Source organism: Rhinopithecus roxellana, chromosome 12 (genome assembly GCF_007565055.1).
Source record: "Rhinopithecus roxellana isolate Shanxi Qingling chromosome 12, ASM756505v1, whole genome shotgun sequence".
Lineage (NCBI taxonomy): Eukaryota > Metazoa > Chordata > Mammalia > Primates > Cercopithecidae > Rhinopithecus > Rhinopithecus roxellana.
Genome location: NC_044560.1, coordinates 31,910,530 through 31,936,282, shown reverse-complemented (window position 1 = coordinate 31,936,282; position 25,753 = coordinate 31,910,530). Strand labels below are relative to the sequence as shown.

General features: G+C 39.7%; 1 protein-coding gene across 3 annotated transcripts in view; it reads right to left on the bottom strand.

The window, feature by feature from the left end:
• Positions 1 to 929: 929 nt before the first annotated feature.
• Positions 930 to 25,753, bottom strand: part of ZNF420 (zinc finger protein 420) — a 47,330-nt gene continuing 22,506 nt past the window's right edge. Inside the window, exons 4-6 of one of the 3 annotated variants that reach the window (XM_030942997.1) lie at positions 25,391 to 25,517; positions 2,415 to 4,193; positions 930 to 1,183 (exon numbers count right to left, since the gene is read on the bottom strand). In XM_030942997.1, the coding sequence (XP_030798857.1) occupies positions 1,161 to 1,183; positions 2,415 to 4,193; positions 25,391 to 25,517 (1,929 nt within the window). In that variant the 3' untranslated portion in view covers positions 930 to 1,160. Of the gene's footprint in view, positions 1,184 to 1,488; positions 4,194 to 18,259; positions 18,345 to 25,390; positions 25,518 to 25,753 lie in introns of those variants that run through there. The other 2 variants (XM_010385662.2, XM_010385661.2) reach the window with 2 other exon arrangements.

Here is a 25,753-nt window from a genome sequence, read left to right as displayed (position 1 = left end):
ACTACAATCTCCTCCTCGATTTTTTTTTCAACAGCCGTGTTTCCCTCAAAATAAAGTATCTTTACAATGGCTTGCACGCTTGGCAAGATATGGCTCTCTGTTCTCTCTCTGTTCTACTCTAGCAACCATCCCTTTGCACAGTGTTCTTCAATAACTTCCCCAATTTTCCTAAAACACTTCAGCATAGTTCCATTGTAGGACCTCTCTCATCTGCCTGGAGTCACCACACTCCTTCAAGTCTTGGCTCAAGTCTATCCTTCTTGATGGTCTACCTTGATCTCTGTATTTCACAAAGCAACCTAAATGATCATATCCCTCCATCTTTTGAATGACTTTCCCCCCATAACACTTATGTTCTAATGTATTTTGTATGTATGATTATCTCCTCCTGTTAGAATTGTTCACTGACAAATATCCAAAACACCTAAGATAGTGGCTGGAATATATTAAGTACCTAATAACTGACTACCTTTAGAGCAATAGGCTACAGTGAGGAAAGCGTAACCATGCTTACTAGAAGACTGCCTTTGTATGCATTGGCACTGGTCTAATTTCTTGTTCAGGTTGTCACATTAAATCATTGTAAGTGGATTAAGGGTAGAGGACTGAGGGCCTGCCATCATAGATAACATCTTACCAAAGCAATATTGCTTTCAATTGCTGCTAGTGGGCTGCCTAGGTCTACTCTCAATTTATCTCGTTCACAAGACATTACTGAAAGCAGCAAGAAACATGTAACACACATATTCTGAATCACTTCTAGCATTTCTTCTAACATTACAGCATCGACTTGATATAAAGCATGCTTGTAAGAGTGGGAGGCAGTGACAAAATGTCCTATTACAAGGATCTTCCAATTCCTAGTTTAATTTGGGCAGTTCCTCATTCTCAATGGCCCTAAGTCAATACCCCATTTGAGATTTCTTTTACCCATAGCATCCCACTTCCAGGTACAAAATTTTATTTCCTTGAGAATTTTTATTGTCAATAACAGAACTACAATAGCATCAACAAATAAGAAGTTTAATTTCATTTAAAGAAACACAGGAGGCAAGCAGACCAGAGCTAGTATGGCTGTTTCACAAAGTCATCTGGGTTGCAGACTCCTTCTGTATTTCTGCTCCATGATCCATAACACCCAGATACCATTCTCAAAGTCCTCATGACAGTGTCAGAGCTCCAGCTTAGATGTCCACATTGTAGGCAGGGAAAAAAGACAGGAAAAATGGATTTCATAAATCTCCTACTCATATAAATACCACTTCTATCTTGTTGACCTGCAAGAAAGGCTGAGATAGTTTTTCAGCCCAGAATTTTGTTAATAAAAAAGAGAAAAAAAAAAAAATAAAAAAAATAAAAAAGAGAAAATAGATATAGGGTAGGAAAAAAGCAGTCTCTATCACAAACTCTCATCATTTTTCATTGCAAAATAGTCTGTAATATCAGTTATTATTTTGTTTACTTCAAAAGCAATACATTCAAGTTTTAAAAAATTTCGTAGATTAGACTTTGGATCTTAGACTTTGTTAAAAATCACTTCACACCTTGCCCCAATTCTCTAACAGCTGTGCTCAATAATCACTGATTAAATCCCCTTTTTTTTTTTTTTTTTTTTTACAGTATGAATTTCCTCTTATAGCACTAATGGATGAGATTTAAATGACAGCTTTCTCACATTCATTATGGCATACAGTACTTTCCACCCAAGTTATCTAGGATGTGTTGATAAAAGATTTCTCAATATTCATTAAACTCATAAGTGCTGTCCTCTCATGCAAATTCTCTAAAATAACACTAGTGAAAATGGTAGCTAATATTTGTGGTATGCTATGTTCAAGGCACCATTCTAAGAGCTTTTACATGTAATAACTTAATACTTCCAAGACTCTTATAATAAAGGTAATATACTTAGGTCTATCTTAGAATGATTAAACCAAGGTAGAGGTTAAGTATCATGATCCATATAACAAAAAGATCAACTAGTAGAGCTAATAATGTTGAAAAAGATATTTGTTTTCAATATGGCTAAAGGGCTTCCTACATTTACTATATTAAAACTATTCTCCAATTTGCTAATGTGTAATAGGTTTCCAGTAATGATAGGTTTTTCTATATGAATGACACTAACATTTTTTCTCTCACATAAATTCTCTGATGCTGTGCTTTATGAGGCAAATACATGCCCATATTCACATTTGTGAGAATTCTTTGCTGATAACAACCAGAGAACCTCTTCATAGTGATCTCAAAGAATCAGACAATTCACATGTAAACTTGAGAGCCACGACTAACGTCAATCCCACATTCCTTATATTCAAAAGATTTCTCACTGATATGAATTCTCTGATGTTGAGTTAGCTGTGAACCACGAGTAAAGGCCTTCCCACATTCCTTACATTGATATGGTTTCTCACCAGTATGAATTCTCTGATGCCGAGAAAGATGTGAGCTCTGAGTAAAGGCCTTTCGACATTCTCTGCATTCATAGGGCTTCTCACCAGTATGGATTCTCTGATGTAGAGTAAGCTGAGAGCCATGACTAAAGGCCTTGCCACACTCCTTGCATTCATAGGGTTTTTCTCCAGTGTGAATTCGCTGATGTTGAGTCAACTGTGAACCACGAATAAAGGCTTTCCCACATTCCTTACATTGATACGGTTTCTCACCAGTATGAATTCTCTGATGTTGTATAAGTAGTAAGCCACGCGCAAAGGCCTTTCCACATTCATTACACACATAGGGTTTCTCACCAGTGTGAAGTCTTTGATGTTGGGAAAGATGTGAACTCTGAGTAAAGGCCATTCTACATTCTTTACATTCATAAGGTTTCTCACCAGTATGGATTCTCTGATGTTGAGTAAGCTGTGAGCCACGAATAAAAGATTTCCCGCATTCCTTACATTCATAGGGTTTCTCACCTGTGTGAATTCGCTCATGTTGAGTAAGTTCTGAGCCACGACTAAAGGTTTTTCCACATTCTTTACATTCATAGGGTTTCTCACCAGTATGAATCCTCTGGTGTCGTGTAAGGAGTGAGCCACGATTAAATGCCTTTCCACATTCCTTACAGTGATAGGGTTTCTCACCAGTATGTATTCTCTGATGTTGAGTAAGTTGCGAGCCATGACTAAACATCTTTCCACATTCCTTACATTCATAGGGCTTTTCATTGGTGTGAATTCTCTGGTGCTGAGTAAGTTGTGAGCCACGGATAAACGCCTTCCCACATTCTTCACATTTATAGGGTTTTTCACCAGTATGAATCCTCTGATGTTGCATAAGTAGTGAGCCCCGAATAAAGGCCTTTCCACATTCCTTACATTCATAGGGTTTTTCTCCATTATGAATTTTCTGATGTTGAGAAAGCTGTGAGCCACAAATAAAAGCTTTCCCACATTCCTTACATTCGTAGGGTTTCTCACCGGTATGAATTCTCTTATGCAGAATAAGTTGTGAGAGCTGAGTAAAGACCTTCCTACATTCTTTACATTCATAGAGCTTTTCACCAGTATGCAGTCTCTGGTGTAGTGTAAGTTGTGAGTTCTGAGTAAAGGCCTTCCCACATTCTTTACATTCGTAAGGTTTCTCACCAGTATGAACTTTCTGATGTCGGGTAAGTTGTGAGCTACGAATAAAGGCTTTCCCACATTCTTCACATTTATATGGTTTTTCACCAGTATGAATTCTATGATGTAAAATAAGTTGTGAGCTTTGAGTAAAGGCCTTCCCACATTCCTTGCATGCATAGGGTTTCTCACCAGTATGAAGTCTCTGATGAAGACTGAGTTGTGAATCACGACTAAAGGCCTTCCCGCATTGCTTACATTCATAGGGTTTTTCACCAGTATGAATACTTTGATGTTGTGTTAGGTGTGAGGCTCGTCTGAAAGCTTTCCCACATTCCTTACATTTATAGGGTTTCTCAGTAGAATGACATCTTGAATGTTGAGATAAGTAAGTATGCTGGTTGAAAATGGACATTTTGTCATATATGATCATCCCTTGCCTGAAATATTCCTTCTGATTTTCTTGTTGCTTCTCCATCTTGCCTTTGGCTTCCAAATAATCCCTGGATTTGGACTCTTCAAGATCACAGTTTTCAAGTCTGTCGTTCATTTCCCATTGGGATAATTCTGTTTCATAAGTGTTCTTTTCTGGAGATAAGTCCTTACTTGCACACCTTGAAGGCAAGTCTGAAAGATGAGAGAATAAAAAAATTGAGAAATATAACTTCTATAGCAAATACAAATAATAGGAAAATAATACCCATAAGAAATAACAGACACACGAGTTTCTTTCAAATATTACTACGAACCATGATACCTACCTTTCACATCACAATGTACTATATACATACAGTTTCATAAAACAGTACCTCCCCTGCTTTCTATTCTGTTCTGCAATATTTCTACTTTTTTCAATTTCTCTCTCTCATACACAGACAAAACCCACTAAACTGATTTCATGGTACAGTAATGTTCCTATCTAGAATTAAAAAAAAATTAGCTTAGAAGGATCTCATATATTAATATATGAAAAGGGCATCTGAGAGATTAGAGAATAATGAAAACTCACCTGAGAAGATAAGGGAAGAGATTAAGAAAAATTTTAAAGTGAGTAGTTCCCAAGCTTTGGTGGGGATCAAAATCACCTGGGGAGCATGCTAAAATTACAGCTGTCCAACATACACCAGACTAACTGCTAATGAATCAGAAAAAGATCCTGGAGATCTCTACTTTTAATACTTCCTATTAACTGATTCAGATTCAGACCATGATTTTCTGTATCTGCGTAATACTTTTTAGTAGCTTCCATGTTAAACTTAATATAAAATCCAAACTCTTCAATGACTTTGACTTATTTCTCCTTCCATAGTCTTGTCCTTGCTTACGTATCTGTTGAGCCTTCTCAGCTGTGCTCCTTATTTGCCAGAAAATCTAGCTTCCTTTCAACTCTGAAAAAGTCAGACCTTTTTCAATTAAAAGGCAGCCAGAGCCTATTCCATTCCTTTGAACTGCTCTGGATGAGACTACACAAATGCTCTTTCTCATTCTTCAGGTCTCAGTTTAATAATCAGTCCCTAAATCTTAACCATTCATTTCTTGTAATTTAGGTAACTTAGATCAACCTTCTAGATGACAGCAATTACACAAATTGAACAAATTATAAAATGCACCTGAGTGAAGGCACTGGCACGTTAATATAAGAATAAAGAGTGGGCGGCTAAAAGTTGAAAAATATGAGAAGTCAAAGAGATGAGCCCAACACTTGGGTCCATGTTTCCACTTAGAGAAGTCTTACAATTCTAGAAAAAGCACTTAAGGGGGAGAAACTAAGCAGTGTTTTGGACTGTGTCACAGGGCTGGGCAACAATAACTGGAGGACAGGGCCTGCCATAAATGTTTTATACTTTGGGCTGGGAACCCTGAGGACTACACTGAGGAATAAAGGAGAAACAGCAGACCAATCTGGACAGAGTCTGAAGTCAGAATCATCTTTGAATCGTCTCAAATTCAAAAATTTGGATTAAGGTGATTCAAGACTGTTTGCCATAGCAAACTTAAATCTTTATGGATTTTGTATAATGTTATCCAAGGACTGAAATTTTGTAACTTTTCTTTGTGATGTCTAGCACTCAATAAAAACCAGTGAATGAAAGCATAAGACAACTGAAAAACAGAAGAAAAAACAAACAAAAGAAACTTTGACCTATAAGGACTCAAATCATGTATCCACCCACCATCATACTTCTGTCGCTCCTAAATACCCTTGTCCTGTTCTCCTCTGTAATGATCCCTTCATACCACCCTAGTGGTATATGCCTAGAAACCAGTAATCTGTGGTTTCCCTATAACTTCCTTATAGATAGAAACAAAAGCACCTCCATACTAAATCTATGATCCTATGTGCCTCTCCAATTGCTCTTTAGCTCTCCCTATCCCTTTCAAATAGGACACTAAGTTACTTTTGTTTACTTATCCTTACTTCACAGTTTCCTTTGTTCCTTCATGCCTTGCCTCATGTCTTCTCTTATTTGCTTGTCTATTCAAGGACAATTCTGTGTGTTCTGGGAAGAATACATCCTAGAGTTCCCAATCACTACTACAGGTCTAAAACATAATGAAAGGGTTCTATAATCTCATGGAATGTTGGAGAGAAAAAAGGCAATTATTCAGGCCAGGCGCAGTGGCTCATGCCTGTAATCCCAGCACTTTGGGAAGCCAAGGCAGGTGGATCATTTGAGGTCAGGAGTTTGAGACCAACCTGGCCAACATGGTGAAACCTTGTCTCTACTAAAAATACAAAAAGTTAGCCAGGCATGGTGGTGGGTGCCTGTAATCCCAGCTACTCAGGAGGCTGAGACAGGAGAATCGCTTGAACCTGGGAGGTGGAGGTTGCAGTGAGCTGAGATCTGGCCACTGCACTCTGGTCTGGGTGACAGTGTGAGACTTCATCTCAAAAAAAAACAAACAAAATACAAAATCAGCTGGGTGTGGTGGCAGGTGCCTGTAATCCCAATTACTTGGGAGGTTGAGGCAGGAGAATCACTTTAACCAGGGAGGCGGAGGTTACAGTGAGGCAAGATCTCACCACTGCACTCCAGCCTGGGCAACAGAGTGAGACTCCTTCTCCCAAAAAAAAAAAAAAAAAAGAAAAGAAAAGAAATTATCCAATATAAGGGAAGGAGTCTGCAGTGATAAAGAATATTTCAGTTGGAAATACAAATCAAGAAACAGAACACAAAAAAATCTCAGACACTGTTGCTAAGAATGCAAAACACTGTAACTCTGGTAAAAAAAAAAAAAAAAAAAAAAAAAAGAGTGTGGTAGTTTCTTATAAACATACATATAGCATATGATACAGTTGTCATATTAGTAGATATTTACACTTATGCTCACACAAACATCTATATGTCAAAGATTATAACCACTTTATTCAGAAGTGTCCCAAACTGGAACTACCAGATGTCCCTCAAAAGGCGAATGAATCAACAAACTTTGGCACTTCCAGATATTGGAACATTACTCAGCAATAACAAAAACAAAGTATTGATTCATGCAACATTACTCAACAATAACAAAAAATTACTGATCCATGCAACAATATGGATAAATCTTAAATATATTTTGCTAAGTGAAAAACACCTTATTTTGATTCTATTTATATGACATTCTTGAAAAAGCAAAACTATATAGATGGAATTTGGTGAGTACGTTTCATAGGCTGGGGATGGGGAAAGGGGAGGGGTTGACAATGAAAGGAGAAAGCATGAGGGAATTTAGGGATGGTTAATAGAACTGTAGTATATTATGACTGTGATAGTAGGTAGATACACTTGGTATCTGAATGGTATATCAGATTTCCAAACAAACACCAATAACTGGTGGATAAATATGACAAACACCCTTTTAAAAATATAGACAAGATTAAGGCTGGGCACAGTGGCTCATGCCTGTAATACCAGCACTTTGGGAGGCTGAAGCGGGCGGACCACGCGGTCAGGAGATTGAGACCATCTTGGCTAACAGGTGAAACCCCGTCTCTACTAAAAATACACACACACACAAATTAGCCAGGCGTGGTGGTGGGCACCTGTAGTCCCAGATACTCGGGAGGCTGAGGCAGGAGAATCACTTGAACCTGGGAGGTAGAGGTTGCAATGAGCCAAGATTGCGCCACTGCACTCCAGCCTGGGTGACAGAGCGAGACTCCATCTCAAAGACAAGGTTAAAAGAAAATAGTCCGGGCGCGGTGGCTCAAGCCTGTAATCCCAGCACTTTGGGAGGCCGAGACGGGTGGATCACGAGGTCAGGAGATTGAGACCATCCTGGCTAACATGGTGAAACCCCGTCTCTACTAAAAAAGAAATACAAAAAACTAGCCAGGCGAGGTGGCGGGCGCCTGTAGTCCCAGCTATTCAGGAGGCTGAGGCAGGAGAATGGCGTGAACCTGGGAGGCGGAGCTTGCAGTGAGCTGAGATCCGGCCACTGCACTCCAGCCCGGGAGACAGAGCGAGACTCCGTCTCAAAAAAAAAAAACAAAAAAGAAAATAAAGAAGATCAAGCAATGAAGTGAGAGCCGGAAACTGGAGAGGTGAACATGCTCTGAAGTTAGAGCCTTCATGTCCTACCCTTGGGACATTTGCTGGTTTCAATAGCCTAAGGTTGTATCTTAGTGTTCTGAAAAAAATTCAAGAGACAAGCCCTTCACCCACAAAAGGGCAGGGGTTAGAAATAAACTACTTTACAACATTGGAACCTATTCAAGGCCTAAAGTTCAGAGACAGGACAAAATCCATCTGACCTCAGTCTTGGCCATTTTTTAAAAAATTGACTTTTACTCTGAGTTGGGGAGCCAACACTAATAAATACAAAGATATTTAATGAGAAAGTGCAGAAGCTAGATGGATAGAAATTAGGTGGCTACAACAATAATGCACCTTGCTCAGACCAGATGATCATGGAGGTAAGGGTGGAGGAAGTGAGGTATCATTAGATAGTGGATATATTTTGAAGGTATACTAAAGAGGATTTGTTGGGGGAATGGACATGTAACATGAAAAGAGAAGACAAGGAAGACTATGCATGTTTTGCCTGAAAGGCTGGAACAATGGAAGTGCTACTTACTGAGAGTTCCTGACTGTGATAGGGGCAGATCTGGGAGAGAATGTGAAGAGTCTGGTTTTGAACTATTAGATATCAAATGAAGAGTTCAATAGACACATATGTACAAGCATGTGACTAGGGAGGTGTTTGGATTACAGATATAAGTTTGAAAGTCATCACGAAATAACATTTAAAGCTACAAGATTTGATGAAGTCACCCAGGGCATACCTTTATATACAAAACAGAAGGGGAAGGATGAAAAAGAGAAGTTTGAGGATTGAACCCTGGGTCACTTCAGGTAGATGAGAAGGAAACAGCAATGGAGACTAAGGAGCAGTAGCCAATGAGGAAGGAGAAAAATTAAGACAGCACAGAACCCCAGAAGCCATGTGAAAAAAGTGTTTTAAGAAGGAATGATCGGTTATGTCAAATGCTGAGAGATGAGGTGAAATGGTGCAGTCTTTTTTTTTTTTTTTTTTTTTTTGAGATGGAGTCTTGCTCTGTCGCCCAGGCTGGAGTGCAGTGGTGTGATCTCCGCTCACTGCAAGCTCCGCCACCTCCCAGGTTCATGCCATTCTCCTGCCTCAGCCTCCCAAGAAGCTGGGACTACAGGCGCCCGCCACCACGCCCGGCTAATTTTTTTTTGTGTGTGTGTGTTTTTAGTAGAGACAGGGTTTCACCATGTTTGCCAGGATGGTCTTGATCTCCTGACCTTGTTATCTGCCCACCTTGGCCTCCCAAAGTGCTGGGATTACAGGTGTGAGCCACCGCCCCCGGCCTCTTTATTTTTTTTTAAATGGAGTCCTCTGTCGCCCAGGCTGGAGTGCAACGGTGTGATCTCAGCTCACTGTAACCTCCACCTCCTGGATTCAAGTGATTCTCTTGCCTCAGCCTCCACAGTAGCTGGGAATCCATGCGTGTGATCACACCTGGCTTTTTTTTTTTTTTTTGTATTTTTAATAGAGATAGGGTTTTGCCATGTTGGTCAAGCTGAGGTCTTGAACTCCTGACCTCAGGTGATCCCCCTGCCTTGGCCTCCCAAAGTGCTGGGATTACAGGTGTGAGCCACTGTGCTCGGCCTAAATGGTGCTTCCTAAATTAAAAATGGCTTTATTAGCAATATGGAGATTACTGGCAATCTTCACAAAAATAGTTTTGGCAGAATAATGGGAGCAAGTTCTGACTGAACCAGATTCAAAAGAATGAGATAAGAGCTAGAGTTAGGGAATATGGAAAATTCTTTTGTATTTTTCTGTAAAAAGTAGCAAAGAAATGGAGCTATATCAAGAGGAAAATGTGTGTCAAAAGATTTTTGTTTTTTTTTCCTTTTAAGATAGAGGAAATTATGGCATGTTTGTATGCTGATGAAAATTATTGTAAAAGATATGGACAAGTTCATGTTAGAGGAGACAAAGGGCAATTGCTTCAACAGTGTCAAAATATGAGAAGGAATGGAATTCAGTATACAAGTGAGGGTACTGGGCTTAAGTAAAGGCACAAAAAGGTTACATGTCAATAGGAAAAGAGGTCGAATGAATATAGATGAAGGTAGGCAAACAGACAAGGAAGCAGGAATCTTTCTTCTCTTCTGCTAGCTTCAGTTTTCTCAGTGAAATCAGCTCAGGGACATCATCTAAGAGCCAGGCAAGAGAATAAATAGTCACGACCATTATGTAACTAACAACTTAGCTCCTAAATAAACAAAAACTAGCAGACATACAAAGAAATTAATTACAATCATAGTAGAGAATAGAATATAAACAGACCAAAAATAAAAACAAGGAAGACTATAACATAATTAATAATATAGGTAGAGAAAACTGACATAAAATGTTTTCAATTATCACATTAGCATAAAACTAAAAATTATAAAAACATAGAAAAAACGTATAATCCTAGAATTAACTAAAACACTTCCATATGATGTTTGTTATAGATGGAAATAAAAATAAAATTTTAAAACAATTTAGAACTAAATAGCAAAAGAAACTTTGTGTGAAATTCCATGAAATCAGCTAAAATTGTACCCAGGGAAATTTACAGTCTTAAGTGCATTTATTAAAAAACAAGAAATATTATAGTTAAAAACAAGAGAATTAAGATTTCACCTCAAGAAGAAGTGAGCAAAAAGCATAACTAAAACCCAAAATATGAGATAAAAATCAGAAAATGAGTAAATCAGAAATGTAGAAACAGCAGAAATAATTAGCAAAACCAAAATACCAAAATTCTTTGAAAATATCCATAAATAATACAAAAAAAGGGATGTGTAGAAAAAAATTAGATTGAGCACAAATCCAAAGCACTGGAGAGAAAAAAGAAACCATAAATTTAGGAGTTAAAAAGTATTTATGAGAGATTATGGGAGTGACATCAGCAAGATGACAGAAATAGGAGATAACCCACTCATATCCCCTCACAACAAGAATTCTGCACCCATCCACAGATCAAAGTCTCTTTCCAGAAGCGTTGGAATTCAGGTAGGAGGTTGTAAAACTCGGGTAAAGCCCAAGACCTAGGAAAGTCATTTTGAGAGTGCAGACTGGCACCCAGGTGGCTGATCTCCCAGGCTGATCCCAGGTTCAAGCTTGAAAATGGCCCCATTCCCCAGAGGGCTTGGCCACAGCTCCATTTGGCCTTGGGCGTGCAATCAAAACCATCTGCCAAAAGGTTCAGGAGGAATCATGCACACTAGTGTCTAGGTGGAAAGTCTCTTATGCCTGCTGACAATAGTCCTGGTAGTGAACCTCACAGTTGCTCTGTGGCTTAGCTCCAGCCTCCTCAGCTGGGGTGCCAGCTCAGAACTGCTCATACAAGGATCCAGAGTAAGATTCATCCGTATTTCATGGTTTGGGAGTTGGAGTCTTCACAATGGGCTCACCAACCTCTGTCCCACAGCAGACCTTGAGGAAGCCCAGTCTTTGCCTTAAGCCCTGCTGCAATAATTGGAGAACCATCCCCTCTAGGTAGACATGGTGGGAGACACACCCATGTAGGCTGAGATGGGCTCATCAGCTGCCATCCCACAGCACATCCTCAGGGGGTCCAGTCACAGCTCCAGCACTTCCCACTGCAGTCAGGGAACTATCCCATCTGTGTGTGGAAGCCTCTGTCCCACAGCAGATCCTGAGAGGGCCCAATCTAAGCTCTAGCCCCTCTTGTTGTCATAGAACTACCCCATCTGTGCAGAGACATGCTGGGAGATGTGGACCTGTCTAAGCCAACAAGATAGGCTTGCCAGCCTCTGTCCAACAGCAAATCCTGAGGGGGTCCAGTCTCAGCTCCAGTCCTCTCACTGTAGTTAAGAGACCTATCTTGCCTGTGCAAAGACTTGCTGAAGGCACACCTATCTGGGCCACCAGGACAGTCTTCTGGGCTCAGGTCCCTGTCTGGACTCCCATATAGCGCCAGGTGGAGAGCCACAACAACCTTGGAGCCCTTGCAAGTCTAGCAGGAAGCCTGGGCTTATGCCCTCTAATGCTGAGATGGATGCAGTGGTTACAGGCTCAAGGGAATACAACAGAAAGTCTATTTAGAATGTCTGGAAGGCCTTTGGAAGAAGGATGGGCACAAACAAAGCCACACTGCGAACTTTTTTTTTTTTTTTTTTTTGAGATGGAGTCTTTCTGTGCCGCCCAGGCTGGAATGCATTGGCATGATCTCGGCTCACTGCAACCTCTGCCTCCAGGGTTCAAGCAATTCTCCTGTCTCAGCCTCCTGAGTAGCTGGGACTACAGCCACACACCACCATTGGCCGGCTAATTTTTGTATTTTTAGTAGAGATGGGGTTTCACCATATTGGTCAGGCTGGTCTCAAACTCCTGACCTCAGGTGATCCACCCGTCTCGACTTCCCAAAGTGCTGGGATTACAGACATGAGACACCAGGTCCAGCCTGTGAACTCTTGAATAAATTGCTCAGTGCGCAGACATCATCACGTGTCCATAAACATCAAGAACATTCAGGAAAATATGAGCTCATCAAATGAACAAAATAAGGTGCTAATGACTGACAAAATCAATGTACAAAAATAAGTAGCATTTCCATACACCAACAGGAAGCTGTGAAAAGAAAATCAATCCCATTTATGATAGCAAAAAAAAAAAAAAAAAAACCACCAAAAAACACAAGGAATAAATTTAACCAAAGAGGTGAGAATTTTACAATGAAAACTATAAACACTGACAAAAGAAATTAAAGAGGAAACTAATAAATGGAAATATATTCCATGTTCATGGATCAGAAAAATTAACATTGTTAAAATGTCCATACTATCCAAAACAATCTACAAATGTTATGAAATCCCTATCAAAATACCACCAATGACACTTTTCACAGAAATGCAAAGAACAATCCTAAAATTCATATGGAACCACAAAAGTCCCCAAACAGCCAAAGCAATTTTTTTTTTTTTTTTTTTTTTTTTTTGAGATGGAGTTTTGCTCTTGTCGCCCAGGCTGGAGTGCAATGGCACACTCTCGGCTCACTACAACCTCTACCTCCCAGGTTCAAGTGATTCTCCTGCCTCAGCTTCCTGAGTAGCTGGGATTACAGGCACCCGCCACCATGTCCAGCTAATTGTTTTATTTTTAGTAGAGATGGGGTTTCACCATGTTGGCCAGGCTGGTCTCAAACTCCTGGCCTCAGGTGATCCACCTGCCTCAGCCTCCCAAAGTACTGGGATTACAGGCGTGAGCCACTGTGCCAGGCCACCAAAGCAATTTTGTACAAAAAAAACAAAGCTGGAGGCATCACACTCCATGACTTGAAAATATACTACAAAACAACAGTAACCAAACAGTATGGTATGGCACGAAAACAGACACATAGACCAATGGAATAGGATAGAGAACTCAGGAAAAAAAAAAAAATCCAAGTATTTGCAGCCAACTGATTTTCAACAAAAAAGTCAAGAACACACATTGGAAAAAGAACACTTTCTTGGGTAAATGGTGCTGGGAAAACTGAATATCCACCTGCGAAAGAATGAGACTAGACCCCTATCTCACCACTCAACTCAAAACGGATTAAAGACTTAAATGTAAGACTAGAAACTATGAAACTAGTAGAAGAAAACACAGGGAAACAGACACTGATCTGGGCAAGGATTTTTTAAGACCTCAAAAGCACTGACAAATGCAAAAACAGATAAATGTACTACATCAGAGTACAAAGCTCTGTACAGAAAAGGAAATGAGAGTAAAAAGACAACCTACAGGCTGGGCATGGTGGCTCACGCCTATAATCCCAGCACTTTGGGAGGCTGAGGCGGGCAGATCACGAGGTCAGGAGATTGAGACCATCCTGGCTAACACAGTGAAATGCTGTCTCTACTAAAAATACAAAAAATTAGCTGGGCGTGGTGGCACGTGCCTGTAGTCCCAGCTACTCGGGAGGCTGAGGCAGGATTATCACTTGAACCTGGGAGGCAGAGGCTGTAGTGAGCAGAGATCGCACCACTGCACTCCAGCCTGGGTGACAGAGCGAGACTCCATCTCAAAACAAAAAATAGACAACCTACAGAATGGGAGAAAATATTCACAAACTATGCATCTAATAAGGCGTTAATACTAAGAATATATAAGAAAGTCAACTCAACAGCAAAAAAAAATCTGATTTAGTCAAAAGATTTGAATAGACATTTTTCAAGACATACAAATAGCTAACAGGTAAATGAAAAATTGCTCAGCATCACTAATTATAAGGAAATGCAAATCAAAGCTACAATCAGATATCACCTCACTGCTGTTAGAATAGCTATTAAAAAGACAAAAGATAACAAATGCTGGTAAAAATGTGGAAAAAAGGGGAACTCATACACTTTTGGTGGGAATGTAAATTAGCACAGCCATTATGGAAAACAGTATGGAGGTTTCTCAAAACAGTAAACATAGAACTACCGTATCATCCAACAATCTAACTACTGGGTATATATCCAAATGAAATGAAATCAGTATGTCAAAGAGGTATCTGCATTACCATGTTTACTGCAGCACTATCCACGAGAGCAATAACATGGACTCGAACTCAGTGTCCATCAAAAGATAAATGCATTTTCAAAAATGTGGTATATATGCAGAATAGAATACTATTCACCTATAAAAATGAATAAAATCCTGTTATTTTTGACAACTTGGATGAAGCTAGAGAACATTATATTAAGTGAAATACGCCAAGAACAGGACAAATATCACATGATCTCACTCATATGTGGAACCTAAAAAAGTTGATCTTATGTAAGTAGAGAGTAGAGTAATGGTTACCAGATGCTGAGGGGGTGGCTGGGAAGAGATTGGTCAATGGGTACAAAGTTATAGTTAGATAGGAGAAATAAGTTCTGATGTAATATTGCACAATAAGGTGACTATATAGTCAACAAAATGTCCTGAATGCTTGCAAATAGCTAGAAGAGAGCATCTTGAATGTCCTAACCACAAAGAAATGACAAGTGTTTGAGGTGACAGATATGCTAATTATCCTGATTTGATAATTACACAATGTACCTATGTATAAAACATCACACTGTGGTCCATGTATCAACTAAAAATAAAACTTTTAAAAGTGTTTATGAAAAAAACCTATTAACAACGCAACAGTAAATTAGAACTGGATGAAATAGATGAAAAACATGAAAAATAACCCATGAAGATAAAATAACTGATATACATCAATAACTACATAAAAAGTTTAAATTTGAGCTCAGTGTCTGTGCTCCTAAAAGGCAATAGATACCTACAACTGATGATCATTTGTATCTGCTGGTCATTGTACCTGTTGTATCTAATATTCAAGGCAACAGATTCCAGTGACTGGTAGGTTTACTGGCAATATTATCCAAACATTAAAGAATATATAGGCCAGGTGTGGTGGCTTATACCAGTAATCCCAGCACTTCGAGAGGCCAAGGCAGGTGGATTGCCTGAGCCCAGGAGTTCGAGACCAGTCTGGGCAATGTGGCAAAACCTCATCTCTACAAAAACTATAAAAATTAGCCAGGCGTGGTGGCACGTGCCTGTAGTCTCAACTAGGATCATCTGGGCTTAGGGAGGTGGAGGCTGCAGTGAGCTGTGATTGGGCCACTGCACTCCAGCCTAAGTGACAGAGTGAGACCCTGTCTCAAAAAGAAAAACGGATATATAATTGTAATCATACATAGCTGTTGTTGAACATATAAAAATATGGTAATCTACCCGAGTCATTTTACAAAGTTAAATTAACTCATATAACAACATTGAAAAATGACCTCAGGAAAACGAAGCCAATCTCATGAACAAAGGTAAAATTTTAAAAGAAAATATTAGCAACATAGAATCTAGCTGTGTATTTAAGGGATAACACTTCATGATCATATAAACTTTATCCCACAAATGCAGGAATAATTAAACATCAGAGTCCATTTTCCCACATAAAGAGCTTAAAGAATAAAATAGCATTATTTCAAGAAATGCAAAAATGTTTTAAACATATTCTAAGACCCTTTATTAAAAGTTCTCTAAAACTAGAATTAGGTAAAAACCTAGTTAAGAGTATTTACCAGATGCCTATAGAAATGTATTTAATAAACACTAGAAACACTGCCAATAAAGTTTGAGAAAAGAATGATTTGTTTTCAAATTCCGCTAGAGGGTCCTGCTGAATACAGTTGCCTTTTTTTTTAAAAGTACAAACAGAAAAGGAAGAGACCACATATTGCATGTAGAGAGCAAAACTGTCTACCTAGAAATCCACTATTATCCACTGAAAAACTATTAGATATTTCCATGAGATTTTCAATTTATAGAAATCAATACTTTCTCATACATAATATACATCAGTATTAGCCATTTAGAAAATGTTACAGAACAAGGCCGGGCGCGGTGGCTCAAGCCTGTAATCCCAGCACTTTGGGAGGCCGAGACGGGCGGATCACGAGGTCAGGAGATCGAGACCATCCTGGCTAATATGGTGAAACCCCGTCTCTACTAAAAAATACAAAAAACTAGCCGGGCGACGAGGCGGGCGCCTGTAGTCCCAGCTACTCGGGAGGCTGAGACAGGAGAATGGCTTGAACCCGGGAGGCAGAGCTTGCAGTGAGCTGAGAGCAGGTCACTGCACTCCAGCCTGGGCGGCAGAGCAAGACTCTGTCTCAAAAAAAAAAAAAAAAAAAAAAAGAAAATGTTACAGAACAAAATATTCCTATTCATAATATAAACAAAATGTACTGAGAAATTGCTTAAGAAATGTGCAAGGTCTTTTAAGAAAAAAACCATGAAACTAATCCCAGCACTTTGGGAGGGCGAGGTGGGCAGATCACAAGGTCAGGAGTTCAAGACCAGCCTGGCCAACATAGTGAAACCTGGCCAACATAGTGAAACCCTGTCTCTACTAAAAATACAAAAATTATCTGGGTGTGGTGGTGGGTGCCCGTAGTCCCAGCTACCTGGGAGACTGAGGTAGGAGAATTGCTTGAACTGGGGAGTTGGAGGTTGCAGTGAGCTGAGATCGTGCCACTACACTCCAGCCTGGGTGACACAGAGAGACTCTGTCTCAAAACAAAACAACACAAAAACAGAAAAAACCATAAAACTTTACAGAGAACATAAAAAGAAAAGCAGATTTAGCATGTTCAACAATAGAAGGATTCAATATTGTTAATATGTAAATGGTGCATCAGATTTCTTAAAAAACACCAATAAATACTGGAAAAATATGACAAATGTCCTTTTATTTTTATTTATTTATTTTTTTTGAGACGGAGTCTGGCTCTGTTGCCCAGGCTGGAGTGCGGTGGCTGGATCTCAGCTCACTGCAAGCTCCGCCTCCCAGGTTTACGCCATTCTCCTGCCTCCGCCTCCCACGTAGCTGGGACTACAGGCGCCCGCCTCGTCGCCCGGCTAGTTTTTTGTATTTTTTTTTTAGTAGAGACGAGGTTTCACCATGTTAGCCAGGATGGTCTCGATCTCCTGACCTCGTGATCCGCTCGTCTCGGCCTCCCAAAGTGCTGGGATTACAGGCTTGAGCCACCGCGCCCGGCCGACAAATGTCCTTTTAAAAGTATGTGAAGCATAAAAGAAAGTAAAGAAGATCCAAGGGTGCTACAATGAAGTAGGAACCAGAAAGCAGAGGGGGTAAATATGCTCTCAAGTTACAGTTACCCTTGGGATATTTGTTGATTTTAATTACCTAAATGTTTGTATCTTAATGGTCTGAAAAAATTCAACAGACAAGACCTTTCCTCAACAAAAGAGCAGGGATTACAAATTAACCTCTTTACAAAATTGGAAATATTCAAGGCATAAAGTTCAGAGAAAGAAAAGCAAATCCATCAAACCTTAAAGGAAAATGACAAGGGACTTCTCAGTCTTGGCCTGGACTCTCAAAGAAAAAGAGAAAAAAAGTGCTATGGATGATTCATCATTACACAAGAGTCCCCATGGATACAAGAAACAGCAAAATTAGATCTGTTTCCCAGAAATTGGGATTGTATGACACATAAGTGCTGGAAATATATGAAAGTATAAGATAAAAACCACGAGAAAGGGACCAGTTAAAAACAAAAGACCTGGGAGAGGGAGAATGTCAAACATCTAGAAGTGAAACAATATAACCAATTATGTTTAAATCTTAAAGAAAAAAATCTTAAAAGCAGCCAGAGAAAATACAGATTACTTACAAAAGGAATAACAATGAAACAGATGGCAGACTTCTCAAGAGCAACAATAGAAGCCAGAAGACAGTGGAATAATATCTTCAGAGTGCTGAGAAAAAAATAATTGTCAGTATAGAATTTTATACCTAGTTAAATCATCAGGCAAGAATGACAGTGAAACAAGGTTATTTTGCAACAACAACAAAAATAAACACTTATAGCATTTATTAACAATAAGACAGTCCAGGGGTGGTGGCTCACACCTGTAATCCCAGCACTTTGGGAGGTGGAGGTGGGTGGATCACCTGAGGTCAGGAATTTGAGACCAGCCTGGTCAACATAGTGAAACCCACTCTCTACCAAAAATAAAAAAATTAGCTGGGCGTGGTGGCGGGCGCCTGTAATCCCAGCTAGTGGGGAGGCTGAGGTAGGAGAATTGCTTGAACCCAGGAAGCGGAGGTTGCAGTGAGCTGAGATCACGCCACTGCACTACAGCCTGGGCAACAAGAGCAAGACTCCATATCAAAAACAAAAACAAAAACCAATAAGCCTTCCCTAATATATTTCATAATAAATAAAATATCCCAGAAGGAAGGTATAATGAAAGAGGAATAGCATACAAATAAAAAATAATTATGTCAACAATCCACAAGCAAACATTGTCATTATGAAACAAAAATAACGCCCATTTTGTAGGTTAAAAAAAGAACAGAACTAAAATATCAGATAACAGTACCAGACTGGAGAAATAGATCAAAGTTAAAGCATTCCAATATCCTTTACATTATCTTAAGGAAAGTTAGACATGAATTTTAGACTTCGCTAAATTACATATGTATTTGTCAAGTAACACAAACAATAATGATAACTGAAGTACCAAAACAGGCAGAAATACCCCCAAAATATTTAAATTCACCGGCAATGGCAGAAATGCTCTCCTGTTTTTCATCTACAAATCAACAAAGATATTTCTTTCCTTTTTTTTTTTATTTTTATTTTTGAGACACAGTCTTGCTCTGTCGCCAGACTGGAGTGCAGTGGCGCAATCTCAGCTCACTGCAACCTCTGCCTCCCAGGTTCAAGCTATTCTCCTGCCTCAGTCTCCTAAGTAGCTGGGATTACAGGCATGCACCACCACACCCAACTAATTTTTGTGTATTTAGTAGAGATGGGGTTTCATCATGTTGGCCAGGATGGTCTTGATCTCTTGACCTCGTGATCTGCCTGCCTCAGCCTCCCAAAGTGCCGGGATTACAGGCGTGAGCCACTGTGCCTGGCCTCAACAACGATATTTCTAAGTCATAATAGCCACTATTGATAAAGTTTATAATAGGTATACTTTGCTGGTATACTTCTGATAAGAATTCTGTGACAATAAAATATATATTTGACATAGAGTTGTCAATTATCTCTCCTTAGAACCTCAACTAATTGCCACAATGGTTACCAATTTATTTCACGGTAGATACTATTATTGATATGTATGTTTTTCAACTTGCTGGCCTTGAAATCCCAGAGGTGGAGATAGAGCAAGTTTATTGCAAAGCAATATGCAAACCAAATATTGTATATAGACTGAATAAATGCATTTTAGTATCCATCGAAATATATAATGTCCATTGAATATATAATTTTTCAGATGCAATTACAATGAATAAAAACTACAAAATATCATGGGTATTAAAAGGAATTAAGTACACATGATAAAAATTTAAAGATAACTTTCAAAAATATATAAATATTGTATGTTTTCCAAACAAAACAAGGGGGAAATGGAGTTGCAAAAAAACCAAAACAGGATTGTGTCCACCCTGATTAAGGAGGGAGAAATTTTTTTAAGCCCATAAGATAAAAAGAGGAAACGAAAAGCATAAAATAGGGGATCAATAAATCCAAGAATATTGGTAATAAATTAAATGGAGTGAACATTCAATTAAAAAAGTTCTCAGATAATACCACAGTGCAGTGGTTATTAAACATGGCTAAACATTTGAAAAACCTAGAGAATTTCAAAAAACAATGATACTTGTGTACCATGCCTAGAGATTATTATTTAATTAGTCTGGGGTGTGGCTTGGGCTGTGAAATTTTTTAAAAGACCATAGCTATTTCTAAAGTACACACAAGTTTGGCAACCATTTCCATATTATTTCTGCACAATTCAATGGCTTTTAGTATACCCACTGAGTGTGCAACAATCACAACAATCTAATTTTTAAACATTTTTCACCCCCAAAAGAAATGCTGTCTGTGCTCATTAGCAGTTACTTCTCATTTCCCCACTCCCCATTCTCCATCCGTTCTACCTCTTCCCCATCCCCAGTGCTGGGTAACTAGTAACCTACTTTCTGTCAGTATAGATTTGCTTATTGAGGACACTTCATATAAATACAATCATATAATATGCAGTGTTTGTATCTAGCTTCTTTCACTTGGCATGGGATATAGTTTGGATGTTTTTTTCTCCAAATCTCATGTTGATGTAATCTAATGTTGAACGTAATCCCCAGTGTCAGAGGTGGGGCTTGGTGGGAGGTGTTTGGATCATGGGGATGGATCCCTCATGAATAGCTTGGTGCCATCTTTGTGGTAAAGAGTGAGTTCTTGGCCGGGTGTGGTGGCTCACACCTGTAGTCTCAGCATTTTGGGAAGCAAAGGTGGGCGGATCATGAGGTGAGGAGTTTGAGACCAGTTTGGCCAACATGTTGAAATACCATCTCTATTGAAAATACAAAAATTAGCTGGGTGTGGTGGCAGGTACCTGTAATCCCAGCTGCTCGGGAAGCTAAGGCAGGAGAATTACTTGAGCCTAGGAGAAGGAGGTTGCAGTAAGCAGAGACTGGGCCATTGCACTCTAGCCTGGGTGACAGAGTAAGACTCTGTTGTGAGTTCTTACGCTATGAGTTCACGCGAGATCTGGTTGTTTAAAAGAGCCTGGAACTTCCTCCTCTGTCTTGCCATGTAATGCACCGACTCCCCTTCCCTTCCACCATGACTGAAAGCTTCCTGGGCCTCACCGGAAGCCAAGCAGATGCTAGTGCTACGCTGGTACAGTCTCCAGAAGCATGAGCTAAGTAAATCTCTCTTCATTATAAATTAACCAGCCTCAGGTATTTCTTTATAGCATGTTTCCAAGGTTCATCTGTGTTAAAGCATGGATCAGAACTTCATTCCTTTTTATTGCTGAATAATATTTCATTGTAAGAAAATAGCAAATTTTATTCATCCATTCGTTGATGGACATTTGGGTTGTTGCCACTTTGTGGCTATTGTGAATATCAAGATATAGTACACTTCTGCCTCCAAATCTTGAGAATGCCTGGTACTGTCAAGCATCTTAATTTTTGCCAATTTACAGCATGTGCAATAATTATATCATTGTGGTTTTAATTTGTTTTTTTTTTTTTTTTTTTTTTTGAGATAGTCTCCCTCTGTCACCCAGGCTGGAGTGCAGTGGCATAATCTCAGGTCACTGCAACCTCTACCTCCTAGGTTCAAGTGATTCTCCTGCCTTAGCCTCCTGAGTAGCTGGGATTGTAAGCACCTGCCACCATGCCCAGCTAATTTTTGTAATTTTAGTAGAGACGGGGCTTTCCCATGTTGGCCAGGCTGGTCTCCAACTGGCCTCAAGTGATCCACCCGCCTCAGCCTTCCAAAGTGCTGGAATTATAGGCATGAGCCAGCACGCCCAGCCTAATTTGCATTTTTTTCCCTTTGAACTGCCAATAGATACCTTTTACCAAATTTTTCAGTATTGTTATTTATCTTGTTCTTATCAATCTGTAAAAGCTTTTTCTATTCTGATACTAATTTCATTGTTGTCTAATATGCAGTGCAAGTATCTCCACCCAATTCATGGCTTGTCTTTTACTGTCTTTATAACGTCTTTTGATGAAGAGAGTAATTTTCATGTAGCCAAATTTGTCAATCTTTTAATGATTATTTTTAAAAAGAACTAAATAGAACCTTTAGAAATTATTTGGTTTCCTTTCAAATCTGTCCCTTTATGAAAATCTATTAGTCATCATTTTTGTGGTTTAATTTCTTTATTTCTTTAAACTATCACCAAGAGCTTATAGCTGCATCTAATCATCCTACTATGTAAAGATTTTTGCCATGTAATATGTTGTTTCTTCAGATTACCTATCACTCATCTGTGACCCATTTCCCTGTGGGTTTGATGACCTTTATGAGCTCACCTTTTGTTGATCTTAACTTATGAGAATTCTAAAGGCCTCTTACTTTCCTCTGGAGATTTGCAGTTGCTTTAAATGGGAGTCAGAAAGCACCACCTTAGAGAATAAAATTTCAGTCCTTTTTTTTCCATCGCCTAACCATCTTTATTATTCTAGTATTCACTTTTCTCTGGACATAATGTTTCTCTGTTCCTCCTACGAAGTTAATACCCACTCCAATGCCTTTACACTGTTCTCTCAGATACTGGCTTGACTCATGCCCTTTAGTCAAGTTTTTGTTCAAATATTACCTCTTCAGAGAGGATTTTCCAAAATCTACCAATCTAAAATAGGCCATTCCAACCCCTCATTATTCTTTACTTGCCTACCTTTCTTTACCTTTATTTGTACTGCTTATCACTACCTGTTGTTATATTGATATTTATTAAATACATGTATACATATGTATATACATACATACACATATACATAGAATTTTGTTTCCTCATGTATTTTGTATTTCTCCCACAAGAAAGTGTTTCAGCAGAGTAAGAACCTTTACTAGACCATTATTTCCCCAATGGCTACTACAGTCCTTGGCAGAGAATAAGCCTTCAATAGATATATTTTGGATAAATGAACAATATATTAAAAGAATAAAGACAGGCCGGGCGCGGTGGCTCAAGCCTTTGTAATCCCAGCACTTTGGGAGGCCGAGACGGGCGGATCACGAGGTCAGGAGATCGAGACCATCCTGGCTAACACGGTGAAACCCCGTCTCTACTAAAAAATACAAAAAAACTAGCCGGGCGAGGTGGCGGGCGCCTGTAGTCCCAGCTACTCCGGAGGCTGAGGCAGGAGAATAGCGTGAACCCGGGAGGCGGAGCTTGCAGTGAGCTGAGATCCGGCCACTGCACTCCAGCCTGGGCGACAGAGCAAGACTCCGTCTCAAAAAAAAAAAAAAAAAAGAATAAAGACAGTAAGTCTAAATTCAAAGAAACAATCTGGAAAGGAATTGACTCCCAAGTTGACATAAAAGTGTTGTCATTGGGGAAGAGGAAGAACCATTCCCTCTTTTGTTTTGTTTTATTTATTTATTTGAGACTGTGTTTTGCTCTTATTGCCCAGGCTGGAGTGCAATGGTATGATTTCGGCTCACCACAACCTCCACCTCCCGGGTTCAAGGGATTCTCCTGCCTCAGCCCCCTGAGTAGCTGGGATTAACAGGCATGTGCCACCATGGCCGGCTAAGTTTTTGTATTTTTACTAGAGATGGGGTTTCTCCATGTTGGTCAGGCCAGTCTTGAACTCCCGACCTCAGGTGATCTGCCCGCCTTGGCCTCCCAAAGTGCTGGGATTATAGACGGGAGCCACTGCGCCTGGCCAACCATTCCCTCTTTTGAAAGTGGGAAGAATTATAGTAAAAGACCAACGGGAAAGGAGGTAGTAGAAATTAGGTAAGAGTCTTTAGGAAGATCATGCTGAAAAACCCTTGCTTTTCTCCTCAAGTCACAGGTTTTTTTTTTTCCCACACAACTTGGGTCCTCTAGGGACACGTATTAATCAATAACTTCCTAAATGCTTCAGAGGAGAAAGGAAGGAAGAGTCATGAAACAGTTTATTCCACCACAAGGAATAAAGTGATCATCTAGGTTGGAAAATCACTTATTAAAGTTGTAATTGATACGGATTTTGTTTCATATAAGAATACTACAGAGGAAAACAATAAAGTTTCTTAGACAATCACAAGTTTCCCCTCAACTATTTTCCAGTAAAAGATGATTCTAGCATAGTCACATTCAATGTCCAATGCAAAGTTCTTTTTTTTTTTTTTTTTTTGAGATGGAGTCTCGCTCTGTCACTCAGGCTACAGTACAGTGACATGATCTCAGCTCACTGCAACCTCCATCACGGGTTCAAGTGATTCTCCTCCCTCAGTCTCCCGAGTAACTGGGATTACAAGCACACACCAGCACGCCCAGCTAAATTTCTGTATTTTTAGTAGAGATGGGGTTTCGCTATGTTGGCCAGGCTGGTCTTGAACTCCTGACCTTGTGATCTACCCACCTTGGCCTCCTGAAGTGCTAGGATTACAGGCATGAGCCATCACGCCCAGCCCAAAGTTCTTAATATGTAATATTCAACTACCAAGAACATATAAGACAATGTGTTTGTTCTAATAAATGGGTTGTGTTTGAGTTGTTGGTGAAATGCACTGATCCACTCTATCACTATACAAATGATGTAAACTCTTTTATCAGAAAAAACATACATCTCCGCATCTATTTTTTTAATCTGTGACTGGGCCTGTTAATTATTTAGAGCTCATTTAGCAGATCTAAACTGTAACCATGTATAAGCTGTTTTATCTGCCAATATTCCAAGTATCCCAAACTTCAAATCTAGCCCTTCGATCATCAAGGAAGATGGCAGAAAGATGGTATCAGAAGGCAGTAGTAAGGCTTTCTGAAGAATGGAAAAGATAAAGGTGCCCTGAGAAACCATGTCTACTTCCAGTAATTTCAAACTCCTCCTTTGAAAAGAATAAGAAATTCAGTTAATTACTTAAAAAAGAACCTGGAGGCCGGGCGCAGTGGCTCAAGCCTGTAATCCCAGCACTTTGGGAGGCCGAGACGGGCGGATCACGAGGTCAGGAGATCGAGACCATCCTGGCTAACACGGTGAAACCCCGTCTCTACTAAAAAATACAAAAAACTAGCCGGGCGAGGTGGCAGGCGCCTGTAGTCCCAGCTACTAGGGAGGCTGAGGCAGGAGAATGGCGTGAACCCGGGAGGCGGAGCTTGCAGTGAGCTGAGATCCGGCCACTGCACTCCAGCCTGGGCGACAGAGTGAGACTCCGTCTCAAAAAAAAAAAAAAAAAAAAAAAAAAAAAAAAAAAAAAAAAAGAACCTGGAAATAACAGCAGAGAAAGCAGCCATTCCAAAGGTAGATCCTGAAACATGAAGGCCAGATTCCTTACCTAGTGATACCAAGTTGCTGTAGTTCTCCAACATCACATCTCTATACAAATCTCTCTGAGCGGAGTCCAGGCATTCCCACTCTTCCTGAGAAAAGTCAATGGCAACATCCCTGAACATCACTAATTTCTGAAACAACAAACAAAATGTTAGTTTTGGAAATTAAAAAAATGCTTTTTCTTTTCTTTTTTCTTTTTTTTGAGATGGAGTCTTGCTCTGTCACCCAGGCTAGAGTGCAGTGGCACAATCCTGGCTCACTGCAACCTCCACCTCCCAGATTCAAGCAATTCTCCTGCCTCAGCCTCCTGAGTAGCTGGGATTACAGGCACCTGCCACTGCACCCAGCTAATTTTTGTATTTTTAGT